This window comes from Pelodiscus sinensis, chromosome 2, assembly GCF_052426305.1.
Source record: "Pelodiscus sinensis isolate ZL-2025 chromosome 2, ASM5242630v1, whole genome shotgun sequence".
Taxonomy (NCBI): Eukaryota; Metazoa; Chordata; order Testudines; family Trionychidae; genus Pelodiscus; species Pelodiscus sinensis.
In genome coordinates, this window is record NC_143053.1 from 1,662,640 (window position 1) to 1,680,437 (window position 17,798).

Consider the following 17,798-nt stretch of genomic DNA (forward strand, 5'->3'; position numbering starts at 1 on the left):
GGAGCCGGGGGAGCTGTGGGGGTCATGGGGCGGGGGAGCCGCAGGGCAGGAAAGGGCCGGGGAGAGCAGTGGGGGAGACGCAGGGCTGGGGGGAGCAGCAAGGTTGGGGGAGCTGCGGAGGAGCTGCAGGGAAGCTGCAAGGTTGGGGGAGCTGCGGGGGAGCTGCAGGGCCAGGGGAGCCGCGGGGAAGCTGCAAGGTTGGGGGCCGGGGGAGCTGCAGGGCCAGGGAGCCGCGGGGAAGCTGCAAGGTTGGGGGAGCTGCGGGGGAGCTGCAGGGCCAAGGGGAGCTGCAAATGAAGCCCGGGATTTAAATATCCCAGGCTTCATTTGCATGTTGCTGGGCGGCGCCATTTTTAAATCCCCGCTTTTTAGCCCCAAAATCGAGGTTTTTAGGGTTTGGGGGGAGCTTTCTACCAAAGCTGGTAGAGAAGGTTTTGGGGCCCTTTCGCGGGCCCCACTTCTGCATTTATCCTACCAGAGTGGGGAATGGGCCTTGAGAGCATGGGGCCAGGGCAGCGGGGTTCACAGCCCGGCTCCGGGGAACGCGCCACCCGACAGGCACACGCAGTGCAGGCCGGCGTCAGCGCCCCCGGGGAACGTCGTTCAACCGGCCTCTCCGGCCTGCGCGAGAGCCGGAACCTGGTTCTGGGCTCCCCCGTGGAGCCAGGGACCCAGGGCAGAAAGGCCTGTGGCACCAGGGGGCTTCCGACAAAGCCGGCAACACAGGCTCAGCCCACGCAAACACGAGCCAGAGCCACGGCTCCGCCAGCCTAAGGGGCTGAGACAGACGCCCCTGCCGCTGGAAGCCAAGTGCTCCTGCCGGCGCGGACAGTCGGGCACAGGAGCCCAGGCCAAACCGGAATCTGCAGGCACAGCCGCATGCAGCACGTGCGTGGGTGGGGACTGGTGATACGCCTGGACGTGCGATGCACGAGGACGTGCTGCAGTGATTTGCTTGCACGTTCTGTGGTTTGTTTCCCCGTCTCACGCTGGGACAGCGGTGCCTATGGAGGGGGGTAGGGTCTGGGAGGGAGGTGTGACCTGGGGACGTGGGATGCAGAGGGCTTGGGTGGTGACTTGGGCAGGGAGTTGGGCTGTGGGAGGCGCTTACCCAGGTGGCTGCTGGCCAACAGCCCTGCAGGACCCCAGGCAGGCTCCCTGCCTGCCAGCAGCCCAGGCTGCTCAAAGCGGCTGGCTGCTCCCTGTGCTCTCCGCTCTGGGGGGAAGGGGGCTTCACACCCACTGTCCTGACCCCTCCGCCATTTCTCTGCTCCTATTGGCTGGAACCCATGCGGGGGCGGGGGCAGCACGTAAGCCCCCTTCCCTGGTGCCCAGAGCAGAGCACCCCCAGCAGCAGCCCACTGCATAAAGCGCCGTGGGGCTGCTCCCTGCCCAAGGGCCCCGGCGGGGCAGCATGCCCCCTGCGGCAGCAATGGGCCTGGCTCAGGGCAGCAGCCTCACCTGCAATGCTCATGAAGCGGTGGGAGAAGATGGAGAGCTGGATGGCGTCGCGCTGGGTGCTGGGGGGTCGCGGCCGCTCGGAGCCCACAGCAATGCTGACGTCCCCGTGGGGCGTGATGGAGGCCGTGCAGCCCGGCTCGATGAGGATGGTGCTGGGGGACGGGGATGCGTTACTGCCAGCCCCCAGGGAGGGCCCCCACGGCACCCCCCCGCACCCATCATTGCTCGCCCCAGCCTGCCCTGCCATGCCCCCCGCCCATCCCCCAGCGCCGGTGCGGGACCGGGCGGCTGAGCCCCACCTGTTCTGATCGATGATGATGCTGGGGCCGGGGACGCAGTGGTCGGAGCGCAGGTCCTCCAGCAGGTACACGCGGGTGTCCAGGTAGCCATCCGTGAAATAGCAGCGGGTTACCTGCCCCGGAGAAGAGGAGATACCCTGAGAACACCAGGGCCCAGCCCCCCCCAGTCCCCGATACTGGTCCTGCCCTAGAGCAGCCGTCCCGACCCACAGGGCAGGATCAGCAGAGTCAGACCACGCCTGGCCCCAGCCTGCCCTGCACACGGCACCCGCGGCCGAGGAGAGGAGACCGGCAGGCCCCTGGGTGCCCTGGGCAGCCCCGTCAGGGCAGATCCGAGACACCAGGTGGGGCCTGGGAGTGAAGCACGGTCTCTGGCTGGGGGGCCAGGCACCAGGCTCTGGGAACAGCCCTGGGGGGGGGGGGACGAGCTCAGCTGCCTGGCTCTCACCGTCTCCACGCGCGGGGGCCTCCCGCTGGCTGCGACCGGCTCGTCCCGGCCAATCCCGGTGCTGCCTGTGGCTCGCACCCGCACGTCGTCCACCAGCACCGGACGCCCCGGGATGGTGAAGCCAAACTCCTTCAGGTACCTGCAGGGCCAGGGAGCCGTGAGCCCAGACGCTGCGCTGGAGACGCCGCCAGGCAGGGCAGGGCAGGGCCAGGCAGCCGTTAGCCTGGAGACGCTGTGCCAGAGACACAGGCAGGGCAGGGCAGGACAGGGCCAGGCAGCCGTTAGCCCAGAGACGCGGCGCCGGAGACATGGGCAGGGCAGGGCAGGGCAGGGCCAGGCAGCCGTTAGCCTGGAGACGCTATGCCGGAGACACAGGCAGGGCAGGGCAGGACAGGGCCAGGCAGCCGTTAGCCCAGAGACGCGGCGCCGGAGACATGGGCAGGGCAGGGCAGGGCCAGGCAGCCGTTAGCCTGGAGACGCTGTGCCGGAGACACAGGCAGGGCAGGGCAGGACAGGGCCAAGCAGCCATTAGCCTGGAGACGCGGCGCCGGAGACACGGGCAGGGCAGGGCAGGGCAGGACAGGGCCAAGCAGCCATTAGCCTGGAGACGCTGCGCTGGAGACACGGGCAGGGCAGGACAGGGCCAGGCAGCCGTTAGCCCGGAGACGCTGCGCTGGAGACACCGCCGGGCAGGGCAGGGCAGGGCGGGGCGGGGCAGCCGTTAGCCCGGAGACGCTGCGCTGGAGACACCGCCGGGCAGGGCAGGGCAGGACAGGGCCAGGCAGCCGTTAGCCTGGAGACGCTGTGCCGGAGACACAGGCAGGGCAGGGCAGGACAGGGCCAGGCAGCCGTTAGCCCAGAGACGCGGCGCCGGAGACATGGGCAGGGCAGGGCAGGGCAGGGCCAGGCAGCCGTTAGCCTGGAGACGCTGTGCCAGAGACATGGGCCGGGCAGGGCAGGACAGGGCCAGGCAGCCGTTAGCCCGGAGACGCCGCCGGGCCGGGCAGGGCAGGGCAGGGCAGGGCCAGGCAGGGCAGGCGGGGCGGGGCGGGGCAGGGCATGTCTCCAGCGGGCCTACGGCGGTTGCTTCCCACTAAGCCTGGGCCCTCGGGACCGTCCCACAGTGCACGTCAGTCATTCTGGGAGCAGCCCTGGGCACAGCACCCCCAGGCCAGCCCCTGATTGGGGGGGGCAGCCCCAGCCCCAGGGAGCGAGCCCCACCTCCTGGAGAAGGCAGAGCCGAAGTCCCCAGCTCGGCAGGAGTCGGGAGTGGCCGGGTGCCCCTTGGCGGAGCACATGAGGGCACAGTCCGTGTGGTCATAGCGCAGGTGCAGGAAGGGCTCTGTGCTGATCTGAGACCTGCGCGGGAAGGGCGGCTTAGCCGGGGGCTACGCAACGAGCCTGCCGGCCCCCAAGGGCCCCACGAACCTGCCCGCCTCCCCGAACCCCCCACGACCGGCCACACGCCGGCCCCCAGCTTCCCCCCGAACCCCCCACGACCGCCCGCACGCCAGCCCCCAGCTTCCCCCCGAACCCCCCACGACCGGCCACACGCCGGCCCCCAGCTTCCCCCCGAACCCCCCACGACCGCCCGCACGCCGGCCCCCAGCTTCCCCCCGAACCCCCCACGACCGCCCGCACGCCAGCCCCCAGCTTCCCCCCAAACCCCCCACGACCGGCCACACGCCGGCCCCCAGCTTCCCCCCGAACCCCCCACGACCGCCCGCACGCCGGCCCCCAGCTTCCCCCCGAACCCCCCACGACCGCCCGCACGCCGGCCCCCAGCTTCCCCCCGAACCCCCCACGACCGCCCGCACGCCGGCCCCCAGCTTCCCCCCGAACCCCCCACGACCGCCCGCCCGCACGCCGGCCCCCAGCTTCCCCCCGAACCCCCCACGACCGCCCGCACGCCGGCCCCCAGCTTCCCCCCGAACCCCCCACGACCGGCCACACGCCGGCCCCCAGCTTCCCCCCGAACCCCCCACGACCGCCCGCACGCCGGCCCCCAGCTTCCCCCCGAACCCCCCACGACCGCCCGCACGCCGGCCCCCAGCTTCCCCCCGAACCCCCCACGACCGCCCGCACGCCGGCCCCCAGCTCCCCCCGAACCCCCCACGACCGCCCACACGCCGGCCCCCAGCTTCCCCCCGAACCCCCCACGAGCGCCCGCACGCCGGCCCCCAGCTTCCCCCCGAACCCCCACGACCGCCCGCACGCCGGCCCCCAGCTTCCCCCCGAACCCCCCACGAGCGCCCGCACGCCGGCCCCCAGCTTCCCCCCGAACCCCCCACGAGCGCCCGCACGCCGGCCCCCAGCTTCCCCCCGAACCCCCCACGAGCGCCCGCACGCCGGCCCCCAGCTTCCCCCCGAACCCCCCACGAGCGCCCGCACGCCGGCCCCCAGCTTCCCCCCGAACCCCCCACGACGCGCCCGCACGCCGGCCCCCAGCTTCCCCCCGAACCCCCACGACCGCCCGCACGCCGGCCCCCAGCTTCCCCCCGAACCCCCCACGACCGCCCGCACGCCGGCCCCCAGCTTCCCCCCGAACCCCCCACGACCGCCCGCACGCCGGCCCCCAGCTTCCCCCCGAACCCCCCACGACCGCCCGCACGCCGGCCCCCAGCTTCCCCCCGAACCCCCCACGACCGCCCGCACGCCGGCCCCCAGCTTCCCCCCGAACCCCCCACGACCGCCCGCACGCCGGCCCCCAGCTTCCCCCCGAACCCCCCACGACCGCCCGCACGCCGGCCCCCAGCTTCCCCCCGAACCCCCCACGACCGCCCGCACGCCGGCCCCCAGCTTCCCCCCGAACCCCCCACGACCGCCCGCACGCCGGCCCCCAGCTTCCCCCCGAACCCCCACGACCGCCCGCACGCCGGCCCCCAGCTTCCCCCCGAACTCCCCACGACCGCCCGCACGCCGGCCCCCAGCTTCCCCCCGAACTCCCCACGACCGCCCGCACGCCGGCCCCCAGCTTCCCCCCGAACCCCCCACGACCGGCCGCACGCCGGCCCCCAGCTTCCCCCGAACCCCCCACGACCGGCCGCACGCCGGCCCCCAGCTTCCCCCCGAACCCCCCACGACCGCCCGCACGCCGGCCCCCAGCTTCCCCCCGAACCCCCCACGACCGGCCGCACGCCGGCCCCCAGCTTCCCCCCGAACCCCCCACGAGCGCCCGCACGCCGGCCCCCAGCTTCCCCCCGAACCCCCCACGACCGCCCGCACGCCAGCCCCCAGCCCCCCCGAACCCCCCACGACCGCCCGCACGCCAGCCCCCAGCTTCCCCCCGAACCCCCCACGACCGCCCGCACGCCGGCCCCCAGCTTCCCCCCGAACCCCCCACGACCGCCCGCACGCCGGCCCCCAGCTTCCCCCCGAACCCCCCACGACCGCCCGCACGCCGGCCCCCAGCTTCCCCCCGAACCCCCCACGACCGCCCACACGCCAGCCCCCAGCTTCCCCCCGAACCCCCCACGACCGCCCGCACGCCGGCCCCCAGCTTCCCCCCAAACCCCCCACGACCGCCCGCACGCCAGCCCCCAGCTTCCCCCCGAACCCCCCACGACCGGCCGCACGCCGGCCCCCAGCTTCCCCCCAAACCCCCCACGACCGCCCGCACGCCAGCCCCCAGCTTCCCCCCGAACCCCCCATGACCGCCCGCACGCCGGCCCCCAGCTTCCCCCCGAACCCCCCACGACCGGCCGCACGCCGGCCCCCAGCTTCCCCCCGAACCCCCCACGACCGCCCGCACGCCGGCCCCCAGCTTCCCCCCAAACCCCCCACGACCGCCCGCACGCCGGCCCCCAGCTTCCCCCCAAACCCCCCACGACCGCCCGCACGCCAGCCCCCAGCTTCCCCCCAAACCCCCCACGACCGCCCGCACGCCGGCCCCCAGCTTCCCCCCGAACTCCCACGACCGCCCGCATGCCAGCCCCTGAAAACCCCCACACGCCGGCCCCCAGCTTCCCCCCAAACACCCCACGACCGCCCGCATGCCAGCCCCGAGAACCCCCCCAGATCACCCCCCAGCTTCCCCAAACACCCCACAACCACCTGCATGCCAGCCCCCGTGAACCCCCCCAAGCTCACCCCCCAGCTTTCCCCAAACACCCCACAACCACCTGCATGCCAGCCCCCGAGAACCCCCCCAAGCTCACCCCCCAGCTTCCCCCCAAACACCCCATGACAGCCTGCCAGAGCGCCCCCCCACCGCTCCCGAGCCTGCCCCCCCAAACACTCTGGCAGTGTGCCAGAACCACTCCCCCCAAACACCCGCCAACCGCCCGCGTGCCGGCTGTGTGTCACGAGGCCCCCCAGCCGCCCGTTGGGGCGAGGAGCCCATCCGCCCACAGCCCGCCCACGCCCCGCTGTTTCCAACAGGACAAAACCTCCTTTTCTCCCATTCAGACCCCCGGGCAGTCCCTGCGGGCCCAGCGGTACCCGCGGCTCCGGGCACGCGGCGCCGTACCTGGCAAAGCCCTGGGCCTGCAGGGCCCGCACGCACTCGGCCTCCAGCGCCGCGATGCGCTGGTCCAGCTGGCCGAAGGCCCCGGGCTCGTAGCGCAGGGAGCAGGGCTCCTGGGCCTCGTGCACCACGTCCGCCAGGGCCAGCCCGTAGGCCGACAGGATCCCGCTGTGCCTGCAAGGGCCCCGCGTCAGCAGCTCCCGCCGGCCCCGGCTCCGCCCCAGGGTCTGCCCGCCCGCGCCGGAGCATAGCAGCCACCCGTCTCCTGCCTCCCGCGGTGCCCCGTCCCGGGGCCCGGCCCTGCTGCCCATGGCCCCCTGCACCCCGTCCTGGGCCCCCCCGTTCCCCACGGCCCCCTGCCCCCCGCGGTGCCCCGTCCTGGGGCCCAGCCCTGCTCCCCACGGCCCCCTGCGCCCCGTCCTGGGCCCCCCCCGTTCCCCACGGCCCCCTGCGCCCCGTCCTGGGCCCCCCCGTTCCCCACGGCCCCCTGCGCCCCGTCCTGGGCCCCCCCCCCCCCCTCCCCACGGCCCCCTGCCCCCCGCGGTGCTCCGTCCTGGGGCCCAGCCCTGCTCCCCACGGCCCCCTGCCCCCCACGGTGCCCCGTCCTGGGGCCCAGCCCTGCTCCCCACGGCCCCCTGCCCCCCGCGGTGCCCCATCCTGGGGCCCAGCCCTGCTCCCCACGGCCCCCTGCCCCCCACGGTGCCCCGTCCTGGGGCCCAGCCCTGCTCCCCACGGCCCCCCACTCTCCATGGGCCCCTGCCCCCAGTGGTGCCCCGTCCTGGGGCCCAGCCCTGCTCCCCACGGCCCCCCACTCTCCATGGGCCCCTGCCCCCCATGGTGCCCCATCCTGGGGCCCAGCCCTGCTCCCCACGGCCCCCCACTCTCCATGGCCCCCTACGTCCCGTCCTGGGCCCCCCCGTTCCCCACGGCCCCCTGCCCCCCGCGGTGCCCTGTCCTGGGGCCCAGCCCTGCTCCCCAAGGCCCCCACTCTCCATGGCCCCATGCGCCCCGTCCTGGGCCCCCCCATTCCCCAAGGCCCCCCCATACCCCACGGCCCCCTGCCCCCCGCGGTGCCCCGTGCTGGGGCCCGGCCCCGCTCCCCACGGCCCCTGACCCCGCGGTGCCCCGTCCCGGCACCTGGCTCTGCTCCCTCTTAGCCTCTAACACCTGCACTGCTGCAGCAGGGACCCTAAAATCAGCCCCCTACCAAAAGGAGCCTGGCCCCTGCGCAGCCAGTGGGCTCCCCAGAGAACCACCGGGCTGGTATTCCCGGCCCTGCCCAGTCCTGGGGGGCCTCGTACCTGCCCCGACAGGCCCCTGGGGGAGCAGTGATCTCTGCTTCCCCCTCCCCCCCACTGCCCGGTACCTACTTGTGGATGAACACCCGCCTCATGCCCAGCGCCCGGGCGATGGCACAGGCATGCTGCCCCCCGGCGCCCCCGAAACAGGCCAGCACATGGTGCGAGGTGTCGTGGCCCCTGGCCTGCCGGAACCAAAGCGAGCATCACCCATGGGGCCAGCACGCCCCGCCCCCACCCCACCGGGGAGACCCAGGGACCCCCACCCCCTGCAGTGAGCTGAGCCCCGACTTGTCCCCCCTCCCCTGGGGTAGAGTCCCTGGCGTGGCCTGCGCAGAACTGGGGGCGCTCGGGCCCAGGCCTGGCCCTGCCCCCGTGCAGGCAGGGCAGCGGGGGGGGGGGGGGGGGCGGCCCAGCCCTACCTGGGTCAGGGAGCGGATGGGCCGGCACATGCTCTCGTTGGCCACGCGGATGAAGCCCATGGCCACCTGCTCCACGGTGAGCGGGGAGGGGGGCCCGGGGCCTGGCCGGCCAGGGAGGCGTTCACGCGGGCCGTCAGCGCCTGGAAGGCCTCCCAGCTGGCCTCCCGCGCCAGCGGCTGGTCCTCGCCCGGCCCGAAGATGCGGGGGAAGTAGTGGGGCAGCAGGCGGCCCAGGCACAGGTTGGCGTCAGTCACCGTCAGGGGTCCCCCTGCAAGGACCCGGGGTCAGTCGCTACCTCGCCCCCGCCCCGTCCCCCCCACCCCCACGCCGCGCCACGCCACGGCCTCACCCTTCCTGTAGCAGGCCGGGCCGGGATGGGCCCCTGCGGACTCAGGACCAACCACAAACAGCCCGGACCTGGGAAAGACGGGGGGACATGTTACTGCAGCACGCGCCAGCCCCGGACACGCCGTCACCCCCTTCTGGGCAGGACATGGTACGGCCCCGTGCCCGGGACACGCCGTCGCCCCCTTCCGGGCAGGACGAGGTACGGCCCCGTGCCCGGGACATACCGTCACCCCCTTCCGGGCAGGACGAGGTACGGCCCCGTGCCCGGGACGCGCCGTCACCCCCTTCCGGGCAGGACGTGGTACGGCCCCGTGCCCGGGACATACCGTCACCCCCTTCCGGGCAGGACGAGGTACGGCCCCGTGACCGGGATGCGGCGTCACCCCCGTGGCCGGGCAGGACGTGGTACGGCCCCGTGACCGGGACGCGGCGTCACCCCCGTGGCCGGGCAGGACGTGGTACGGCCCCGTGGCCGGGCAGGACGTGGTACGGCCCCGTGGCCGGGCAGGACGTGGTACGGCCCCATGCCTGGCCAGTGAGCCAAACCGGGCAGGGGCACGCGCCAGCCCCAGGAGATCAATGAACTCAAAGGGCCAGGAGCCCCGTGACCAGCTCCTAGGGCCAGGCTGGGGTTTGGGGCACAGAGCCCCCAAAGGCCAGGCCGGGACACTCCACCCGACTGCCAGGAAAGGGCGGCACAGCCGAGGGCCCAGGGTGGCCGGGGATGGGGCTGGTGTGACGCAGAGGGGACTGTATTCGCTCGGTTTCCTATTCACTCTCGTGGTGCTGTGTGTGACTCCACTGTGCTGCAGTAACTCTGTGTGTGCCTCAGTTTCCCGGGCACTGCAGCACTATCTGCAGGAGGGGGAGGCCAGGCGGGACAGCAGATCGCACAAAGGCGGGGGTGGGGCAGCCTGGGGGCTGGGACCAGTTGCTGGGGGGTGAGTTTAGTTTTCTGCTGGCTCAGGGAGAGGGGAGCTGGGCTTCCTGGGGAGCTCGGCGGGGGCCCAGAGACCTGATTCTGGCCCCCTTCCCCCTGGGCTGGGCTGGGCTGGGGGCTCCTGTACCAACAAGTCTGAGCCACGCCGTGTCCTTGGGACCCACGGACCTTCTCTTCTACCTGCCGCCTGAGAGTCCCGCCTGGCTGTGGGTGGGGTGCCGGCCCGGTGACCCCCCCACTCCGTGACACCCGGCGACCCGGGCAGACACCCACCGGAAGAAGAGCATGGAGCCGCCGCCGGCCGCCACAGTGTTGATGTCCAGCTGCGGGGCCTGGATGCTGACCCCAGCCATGGTGGCCTCGAAGACGTGCTCGTACTCGCCGGCGTAGCGGCTGACGTCCGTCGAGGTGCCTGCGGGGGACCCAGTCAGCACCTTCCCCACAGCCCGGCCAGGCCGGGAGCCCCGGCTCCATCCCCAGGCAGACCCTGGGGGCAGCACCCACCTCCCATGTCGAAGCCGATCACAGGCTGCCCCTCCTCCCGGCTGTAGGTGGTGAGCGCGTAGCCCACGACGCCGCCGGCGGGCCCCGACAGGACGGCCCGGGAGCCACAGAACTGCTCCATGGGGGTCAGGCCCCCGTCAGAGCGCATGAAGAGCACCTGGCTGTCCTGCAGGGGGAGCCAGAGGGAGCAGGTGAGCCTGGCGCCAGGTGGGACCTGGCATGGACTGGGGGGGCAGATGAGTCCATGTGGGGGGGCGAGAAGGCCCAGGTCTGTCTGGCTCAGGGGGGCAGTTTGGGGCGCTGCCCCCCAGCCGCTGGGGCACCGGGCTCACCTGCAGCTGCTGGGTGAAGCTGGCGCGGAAGCTGTCCAGGTAGCGCCGGATGCAGGGGGTGAGGTAGGCGTCGGCGCAGGCGGTGAAACCACGCGGCACCACCCGCACCATGGGCATCACGGCCGAGGAGAGCGACACCTGCTGGAAGCCCAGCTCGCGGGCCAGCGCCTCCACCTGCCGCTCGTGGGCCGGCCAGCTGCCAGGGAGAGAGTCAGGCTGCCCAGCACGGCCCAGGCACCCAGCTGAAGTGCCCGGGGGTGGCACCTGCCCGGCCCTGACTTCGGAGCGACAGGCTCCAGCCCCGACTGGCTGCGACCACAGCGCGGGGGGGGCCCCCACGGGGCTCAGCTCAGCCCCCACCTGCAGGGCGAAGGGCTCCCGCCCGCACCCAGGGCCCCCAGGGACTCACGTGTAGGAATGCAGCAGCACCACAGCCAGGCTCTGGATCCCCCGCGCCAGCAGCCGCTGCAGGTCCCTGCGCAGCAAGGCCAGGTCCACGGGGCGCTGCACCACCAGCGAGTCCCCCGTCACGCCTGGGGAGGGACGGAGCTGAGGGCCCCGGCGCAGGGCAGACACCAATGCTACTGCCAGCTCTGGGCCCCAGCCGGAAGGGTTACAGGCACGGGGGCCGAGGAAGGCCCAGACAAGGGAAGCCCCCGGCCGCACCCCAAGCCCAGATGGGCAGGGAGCCCGAATGGAGACCAGCGAGTCCACGGCAGGAGCAGCCTGACAGGGGGCACAGGAAGCGCCACTCCCCGTGCCAAGGGCCAAGCCACCCACCCCCGGCTCAGCCATCACCAGGCCAATAAACCCAGCGCCGGTCCCCAAAGTACTGAGGCCTCCAAACCACGCTGGGAGCTGCCGGGAAGGGGCCCAGGTCTGAGCCAGGGATGAGCAGCCACCCGCCCCCGTCCACCTTGAGCACTTGAGGGTGCACCCAGGAGCCAGCCATCTACCCATAAACAAACTTAGCACCCCCCAACCTCTGCTGTCCCTACAAACGCGCCCAGGCAAAGCCCTCTGGCGCTGCGCTCTAACTTCCTCAGAATTCTTTTAACTTGTTTGAATGCTGTCAAAGTCCTGGTCTTCACAACATCCTGCAGCAAGGAGTTCCACAGGTCGACTGCGCACTGGGGCTACCTCTACACTGCAGGCTGTTTGCGCAAGAAGGCAGCGTGCACGGGCAACAGAATGGCCATCCGAGCGTCCTTGCGCAAGACAGCGTCCATGCTGCCGTGGATGCTCGTGCGCAAAGCGCATGGCAGCGTGGCCGTGCCCTCGCACAAAGCCTGCAGCGTAGACGCAGCCTGAGTGAAGGAAACTTCCTTTTGTTTGCTTTAAACCTGCCACCCGTTCACTTCATTTCGTGCTCTGGGAACAAGTCGATCACATTCCCTTAGTCACCCCACACCCGCCATTATTTTATAGACCTGTCTCCTAGCCCCCCCAGGCTATGTCTACACTGCAAATGCGGTGAAGTGTGGACTATCGCCATCTCATTTGCATAATTCATGTGTCGACATGGCCTTAGCCGCCTCGCTTGGAAGCGGAGAGGTCCCCGTCTTTTTAATCTCTTCACATGGCACCTGTTCCTGTGACTAAGTGGGGTGTGTATTTGTTCTGTTCACTTTGTTATGTGGCACGTGAGTTCTGCTGTCTTGTAGTAACCCCCGGTGTGTGCCTCAGTTTCCCTGAGCACGGCATCGCTGCCCGGCTGGGGATGGGTGCGTTGGGTGTGACTCAGCGAGGGAGGCTGCCCCAGTCCAGCACGTACACAATGGCCCCGACTTTCTGTAATCTGAGCCTCGGTGGGGGGGTGCAACCAGGTGACCGCTTTTTGCTGGGAAGGGACAAGGGCAGGGCTGGGACCAGGTGCTGAGGGTGAGAATGCAGGAGGGGCCCAGGGCCTGGGTCCCCCTCCCCAAGACGGGCCGGGCTGGCGGCTTCTGGTCCCTGTGCTGACAGGTCTGAGCTACGCCGTGTCCCTGGGAGCCAACAGACCTTCTGTTCTCCCTGGCGCCTGAGTGTCCTGCCTGGCTGAGGACGGGGCTGCAGGGCCCAGGGGCTCCCACCCCAGTCACAGCTCCAACCTCCCCCCCATCGTGTCTGTGACCCGTTTTGAACCTTCTCCAATGCTGAGATCCTCCGGAGAGGGGCGAGCCCCCGGGCGCAGGATTGCAGCTGTGAGCGTGCCAGGGTTTAGGAGAGGCAACGAGGGATCGTCTCACCCGCTAGCCCCTCTCGCAGGATTCCCGACACGCTGCAGAGAACCGCCCACAGCGACCCCAGGGGCTCCGGCGCAGCCCAGCCAAAGGAGTCCCCATCACTTTGCACGTGTAGCTGGGATCACGTTTCCCAACGTGCACGACTCAGCAACGGGACGTTTCATCTCCCGCTCGCTCAGGGTGGTGGGACCCTTCGGACGCTCTGCCCAGTCTGCTGTGGCCCCAGCTACCTTGAGCTGTTAGTGTCATCTGCAAGCGTTGCCACCTCCCTGCCCCCCCCAGATCACGGACTAGGGTGAGCCCCAGGTGTGGCCTATGGGGGTGATGTAACCCCGGTTTCATTCTGTGCCGTGGGGGTTCCTGAGGTCTCCCTCCGGATGTGCACTGGGCCCAGAAACAGATCACAACTCCGGCCCAGGAAGGGAGACAAAGGAGAGGCGGGCTGGGGCCTGAGGAGGAGGAGAGATGAGGCTTGGAGCAGGGAAGGGGCCTGGAAGACCTGGGAGCCCTTCCCCCGAGAGGAATCAGGCTGCGGCTCTCGGAGCCTGCGGAACATGGATCCTGTCCCTGGGAACCAATAAAACCTTCCACTCGACTGGCCGCCCGAGAGTCACGTCTGGCTGCAGAGGGGGTGCAGGGTCGGGGACCCCCCAACACACCAGGACAGACCCTTGGGGGACCCCACTAGTTACCCCTCCATTCCGAAAACTGACCTTTCATTCCTACCCCCGGCTTCCTGGCTTTTAACCAGCTCTCAGTCCATGAAGGGGCCTTCCCTCTCACCCACGCCAGCGTAAGAGCCTGTGGGGAGGGACCTTGCCTCTCTGACAATCTAAGTGCACGACAGCCACCGGATCCCCCTGGTGCACGTTTACTGACCCCCCCAAGGAATTCTAGCAGAGTGAACTTAAAACAACAAACTAGCCGGCTAGCACCGCACAGACTAACAGAGCACCCTGAGCTTTCCTGGGCACGGCCCCTTCTGCAGATTAGCGAGGCAGCATTTCCCTGGACACAAACCATGCTGACTTCCCCCCAACAAACTATGTTCATCCAGGTGTCTGATTTGATTCTTTACTATCGTTTCAACTAATTGCCAGGTACTGACGTTCGCCTTACCGGCCTGGAATCGCCAGGATCGCCTCTAGAGCCCTTCTTAAAGACTGGGGTCACGTTAGCTCTCTTCCCGTCATTGCTACAGTGGCTGGTTTAAAGGAGGTTCCACACCACCGCTGAGCACCGGCTGGGCCCGGTGGCTTGTTACTGGGAAGTTTCTCAGTTTGTTCCAAAACCTCCTCTAATGACCCCGTGTGACGTAGTGGGGGGACCTGGCTGGTTTCTATGCTGCTGGCTCTGGGGGAACCCCCACTGGCTGCCGTGGGTACCAGGACCCAGCAGAACAGGATGAGTCACTATGCAAACCAGTGGCCAGACACCCCCCATGGAGAGGAACAAAGGAAGGGGGATGCTGCCCTGGCTGGGGGGCAGGGCTGGAAGAGGGTTAGTTAGTTGTTGTCTGGGAGCATGGAGGGGAAAGCCTAGGGACAGGGGCTGGAGTTTAGGGGCCCAGTCTCCCCCATCTCAAGGGGGCCTGAGGCATCCTAGCCCAGCTCTGGGACCAGACTCCATCTGTGCTGGGCTGTATCCTGGAGAGGCAATAAACTTCCTCTATTCCACTGGCTGGTGCAGCCTGTTTGTGCCATTTCGGGGTGCAGGAGACGGGGGACCCCAACGCGCCGTCTCACCCTCAATCAGAGTTCCTGAGATGTCACTACAAAGGACGGCTCGGGTGCGGGGGTCTCCCTGAATCCTCGGCCGTGACGGCTGAAGCAAAGAATCATTTGGTGTCTCTGATTGAATATTGGGGTGGTTGGCCCCCCTTGCCTGGGCACTGCCTAGGAGTAAATACCTGGGCTGGTGGCTTCTCTCCCGCCCCCTTGGGGTTTGCTGGCCTTGGCTTCCATGCTCCTCGTACCCAAGCTACAGACCCTGGGGGGCCCAAGGCCCCGTGGGGTTCCCTCACCACGTGGGTTCCCAGCAGGGCGGCCGTGGCGTGACAGCGGGGCTGGGGGGCGCAGGAGCTTGAAGTGCTGTAACCCGCCCCCGGGTCCAAGGGCACCAGCCCGCAGAGGCCATGGCCACCTAGGGGTCAGCGTCAGGGTGCCCTCGGACGAGCTCGGGGGGAGCAGGGAGGACCCACCCCCTATGGGAACACAAGCAGCCACTGAGAATTACTCCCCCCCCCCCGGAGAGTAACCCTAGCTCCCCGAGGACCAGGCAAAGCCGGGAGCCCCGAAGGGTCAGGGTGGGACCCTCCATGGCACTGCCCGGGGCCGCCCCAGGAGCGGGCCAGCCGGCCCCCCGCCCTGACAGCCCCCACTCTGCCCCGGCTCCGAACACCAACCTGTGACCACCGGGCCGAGCTCGGCCCCGGGGAGCTGGCAGCCGGCTTGGTGCAGGATCAGCCGCTCGTCCACCTCCACCACCTCCTCGTAGAGCATGTCGGGCACCGCCACCGCCTGGCGACCCCGGGGAGAGCGGCCCGTCACTCCAGCGGCAGCCCCCGGCCCGCCCAGGGATCCCCCCCCCCCCCGCCGGTCAGGCACCAGCGTGAAGATGCTGGGGCCCCTCCTGGACCATCACTGTCTTCGGCTGCCCCCCCCCGGCGCATTCCTCGGGGGCTGGGGCGTGTGCCCTGGGGCCCCGTGCTCCGGGTTGTGAGCCCCCCAGGCCTTGCCTCACCCCCTCCCTACAGGGTGAGTCCCAGGCTCCCACCTGCTCCCCAGCTCCGCACGCAAGGGCCCCGGGGCCCTCTTTCTACCCCTGCCCACATCGCCCTGGAGGCAGCTCCTGCCCCCCAGAAATGGCTGCCCAGGGCTCCGACCTCCCTCTGCCCCTCCCCCAGCATCCCACCCCGCTCGCCCCAGGCCACAGGCCCGGGATCAAAGGGCTTTGCAAGAGGCAGATGCTGGGAAGGGGGTGGGGTCCAGGAGCAACCGGGAGGATTAAAGGCTCAGCCCAGGCCACGTGCAAACAGGCAGGGCAGCCCCAGGGCTGGGGGGCCTGTGCCTGGCAGGGCCCAGCACCAGCCAAGGGCAGATAAAGGGAGGCCCCGGCAGCGGGGAGATTAGCTGGGGAACGTGGTCCAGGCTCCTTGCACCGAGCTCCCCAGCCATTGGCTCTGGGTCGGTGGACAGGGGCTGCCTGGGCAGGGGTCCAGAGAGCGCCCCGCCCGGCGCCCCAGCCAATCCCCAGCCACCGGCCTGCCCCGCCTCGGAGCTCCTTGGCCCGGGCAGCTGAGGCCCCGCCAAGCCGGAGCCGGCGTCGCAGCCTGGCTGGCCGGGAGGCGCGGGGCCGGGGACTCACCAGGTCAAAGAGCTGGGGCCGGGCCTGGTTGCCGATGTACAGAAGGTCCCGGAAGCCCTTGGTGACGAGCAGGGCGATGCGCTCGCCCTTGCGCTCCAGCAGGGCGTTGGTGGCCACCGTCGTCCCCATGCGGATCCACTCGATCTGGGACGCGTCCAGGGGCCGGTCGCCGGGCAGGGGGCTGCCACATTCCTGGGGGGGGCTGTGGGTCACGGCGAGCAACCCCCTCCGGGCAGCTCCCAGCACCTCATGCCCATGGATGGGGGAGTGCTGGCCCTGGTGTGCCAATGGGGAAACCGAGGCACAGAGCGGCAGGGAGTGGGCCAATGCGAACCAGTGAAGTGTGGGTCCCAGCCCAGGGCTCTGACCTGGGGGCCCCTCATACACCAGGACCCAGCATGACCACGGCCATGGGAACAGCAGGGGGTGCTGCACCCCGGCCCGGCACCTAGCGCCCCGGGGGAGGGGCAAAGCCTGAGGCTGCGGCAACCCGGGACTGGGGCCTGCCCGGGGCTGCCAGGCTGCGGTGCTGGGGCCAGCTTGGTGCAGCCCAGGAAGGACCCAGGGCAACCTGCAGAGCCATGTGCCTGGGCTGTGGGGCAAACGGGGAGCCAAGCCCAGGAAGTGAGGGTGGCCCAGCGCAGTACGCGCCCTCCACGCCCCAGGCACGCCCCCCCCCGGACCCCTTACCCCCCGCGCCGGGGACGCCCCCCCCAGGGGTCCCTTAACCCCCCCGGCACACCCCCCCCGGGCCCCTCACCCCCCCGGCAGGCGGCCCGGCGCGCACCTCCCGCAGCACGCGGCGGATGCCCTCGGTGGGCGCGTCGCGGTACCGCGCCGGGTCCTCCGAGAGCAGCTTGAGGACGCGGACGCGGCCGCCGGGGCAGCGCGCGAAGATGTCGGTGAAGGTGCCGCCGCGGTCGATGGCGAACTGGAAGCGGCCGGGGCCGGGCGGGGCCATGGCGGGGCCGGGCGGGACGGGAGCCGCCGCCAGCGCGCACCGCTCCGCGCCCTGCTCCGGGGAGGGGAGGGGAGGGGAGGGGCGGGGCGGGGCGGGGGCAGCCTGGCGGAGCCGCCCCCGCCCCGCCCCGCCCCGCCCTTGGGACCCACCTGGGCCCGGGGGGGGGGGGCTGCGTTGATCTCGGGGTGTCACGTAGCGATTCGTTTGCTAGTCGGGGCCTCCGCCCGCTCGGGACTCCAGCCTGGCACCAGCGTCCGCCCCCACCGCAGGGTCCCCGGCTGAGCCGGCTCCGAGCACCAATGCCTCCCAAAAGCAGGGGGGCGGCGGGAGTGACGGGTTAACGGGAGTGACGGGGTCAGCGATCGGGGCGGGGGGATGGTGGGAATGAAGGGGTTAACAGGAGTGACGGGGTCGGCGATCGGGGCGGGGGGATGGTGGGAATGAAGGGGTTAACAGGAGTGACGGGGTCGGCAATCGGGGCGGGGGGATGGTGGGAGTGAAGGGGTTAACAGGAGTGACGGGGTCGGCGATCGGGGCGGGGGGATGGTGGGAATGAAGGGGTTAACAGGAGTGACGGGGTCGGCGATCGGGGCGGGGGGATGGTGGGAATGAAGGGGTTAACAGGAGTGACGGGGTCGGCGATCGGGGCGGGGGATGGTGGGAATGAAGGGGTTAACAGGAGTGACGGGGTCGGCGATCGGGGCGGGGGTTAATGGGAGTGACGGGGTC

General features: G+C 71.0%; 1 protein-coding gene across 1 annotated transcript; it reads right to left on the minus strand.

Moving 5' to 3' along the window:
- Positions 1-1,258: 1,258 nt before the first annotated feature.
- Positions 1,259-17,127, minus strand: LOC142823546 (5-oxoprolinase). The gene is given in 16 exon segments (XM_089775898.1): positions 1,259-1,613; positions 1,761-1,873; positions 2,209-2,347; positions 3,430-3,567; positions 6,677-6,847; positions 8,044-8,156; positions 8,394-8,495; positions 8,498-8,661; positions 8,743-8,810; positions 9,955-10,093; positions 10,186-10,351; positions 10,518-10,713; positions 10,927-11,050; positions 15,147-15,261; positions 16,109-16,300; positions 16,896-17,127. Coding segments are annotated over 16 exon segments (2,454 nt in total). The 5' UTR covers positions 17,070-17,127; the 3' UTR covers positions 1,259-1,273.
- Positions 17,128-17,798: the final 671 nt, after the last annotated feature.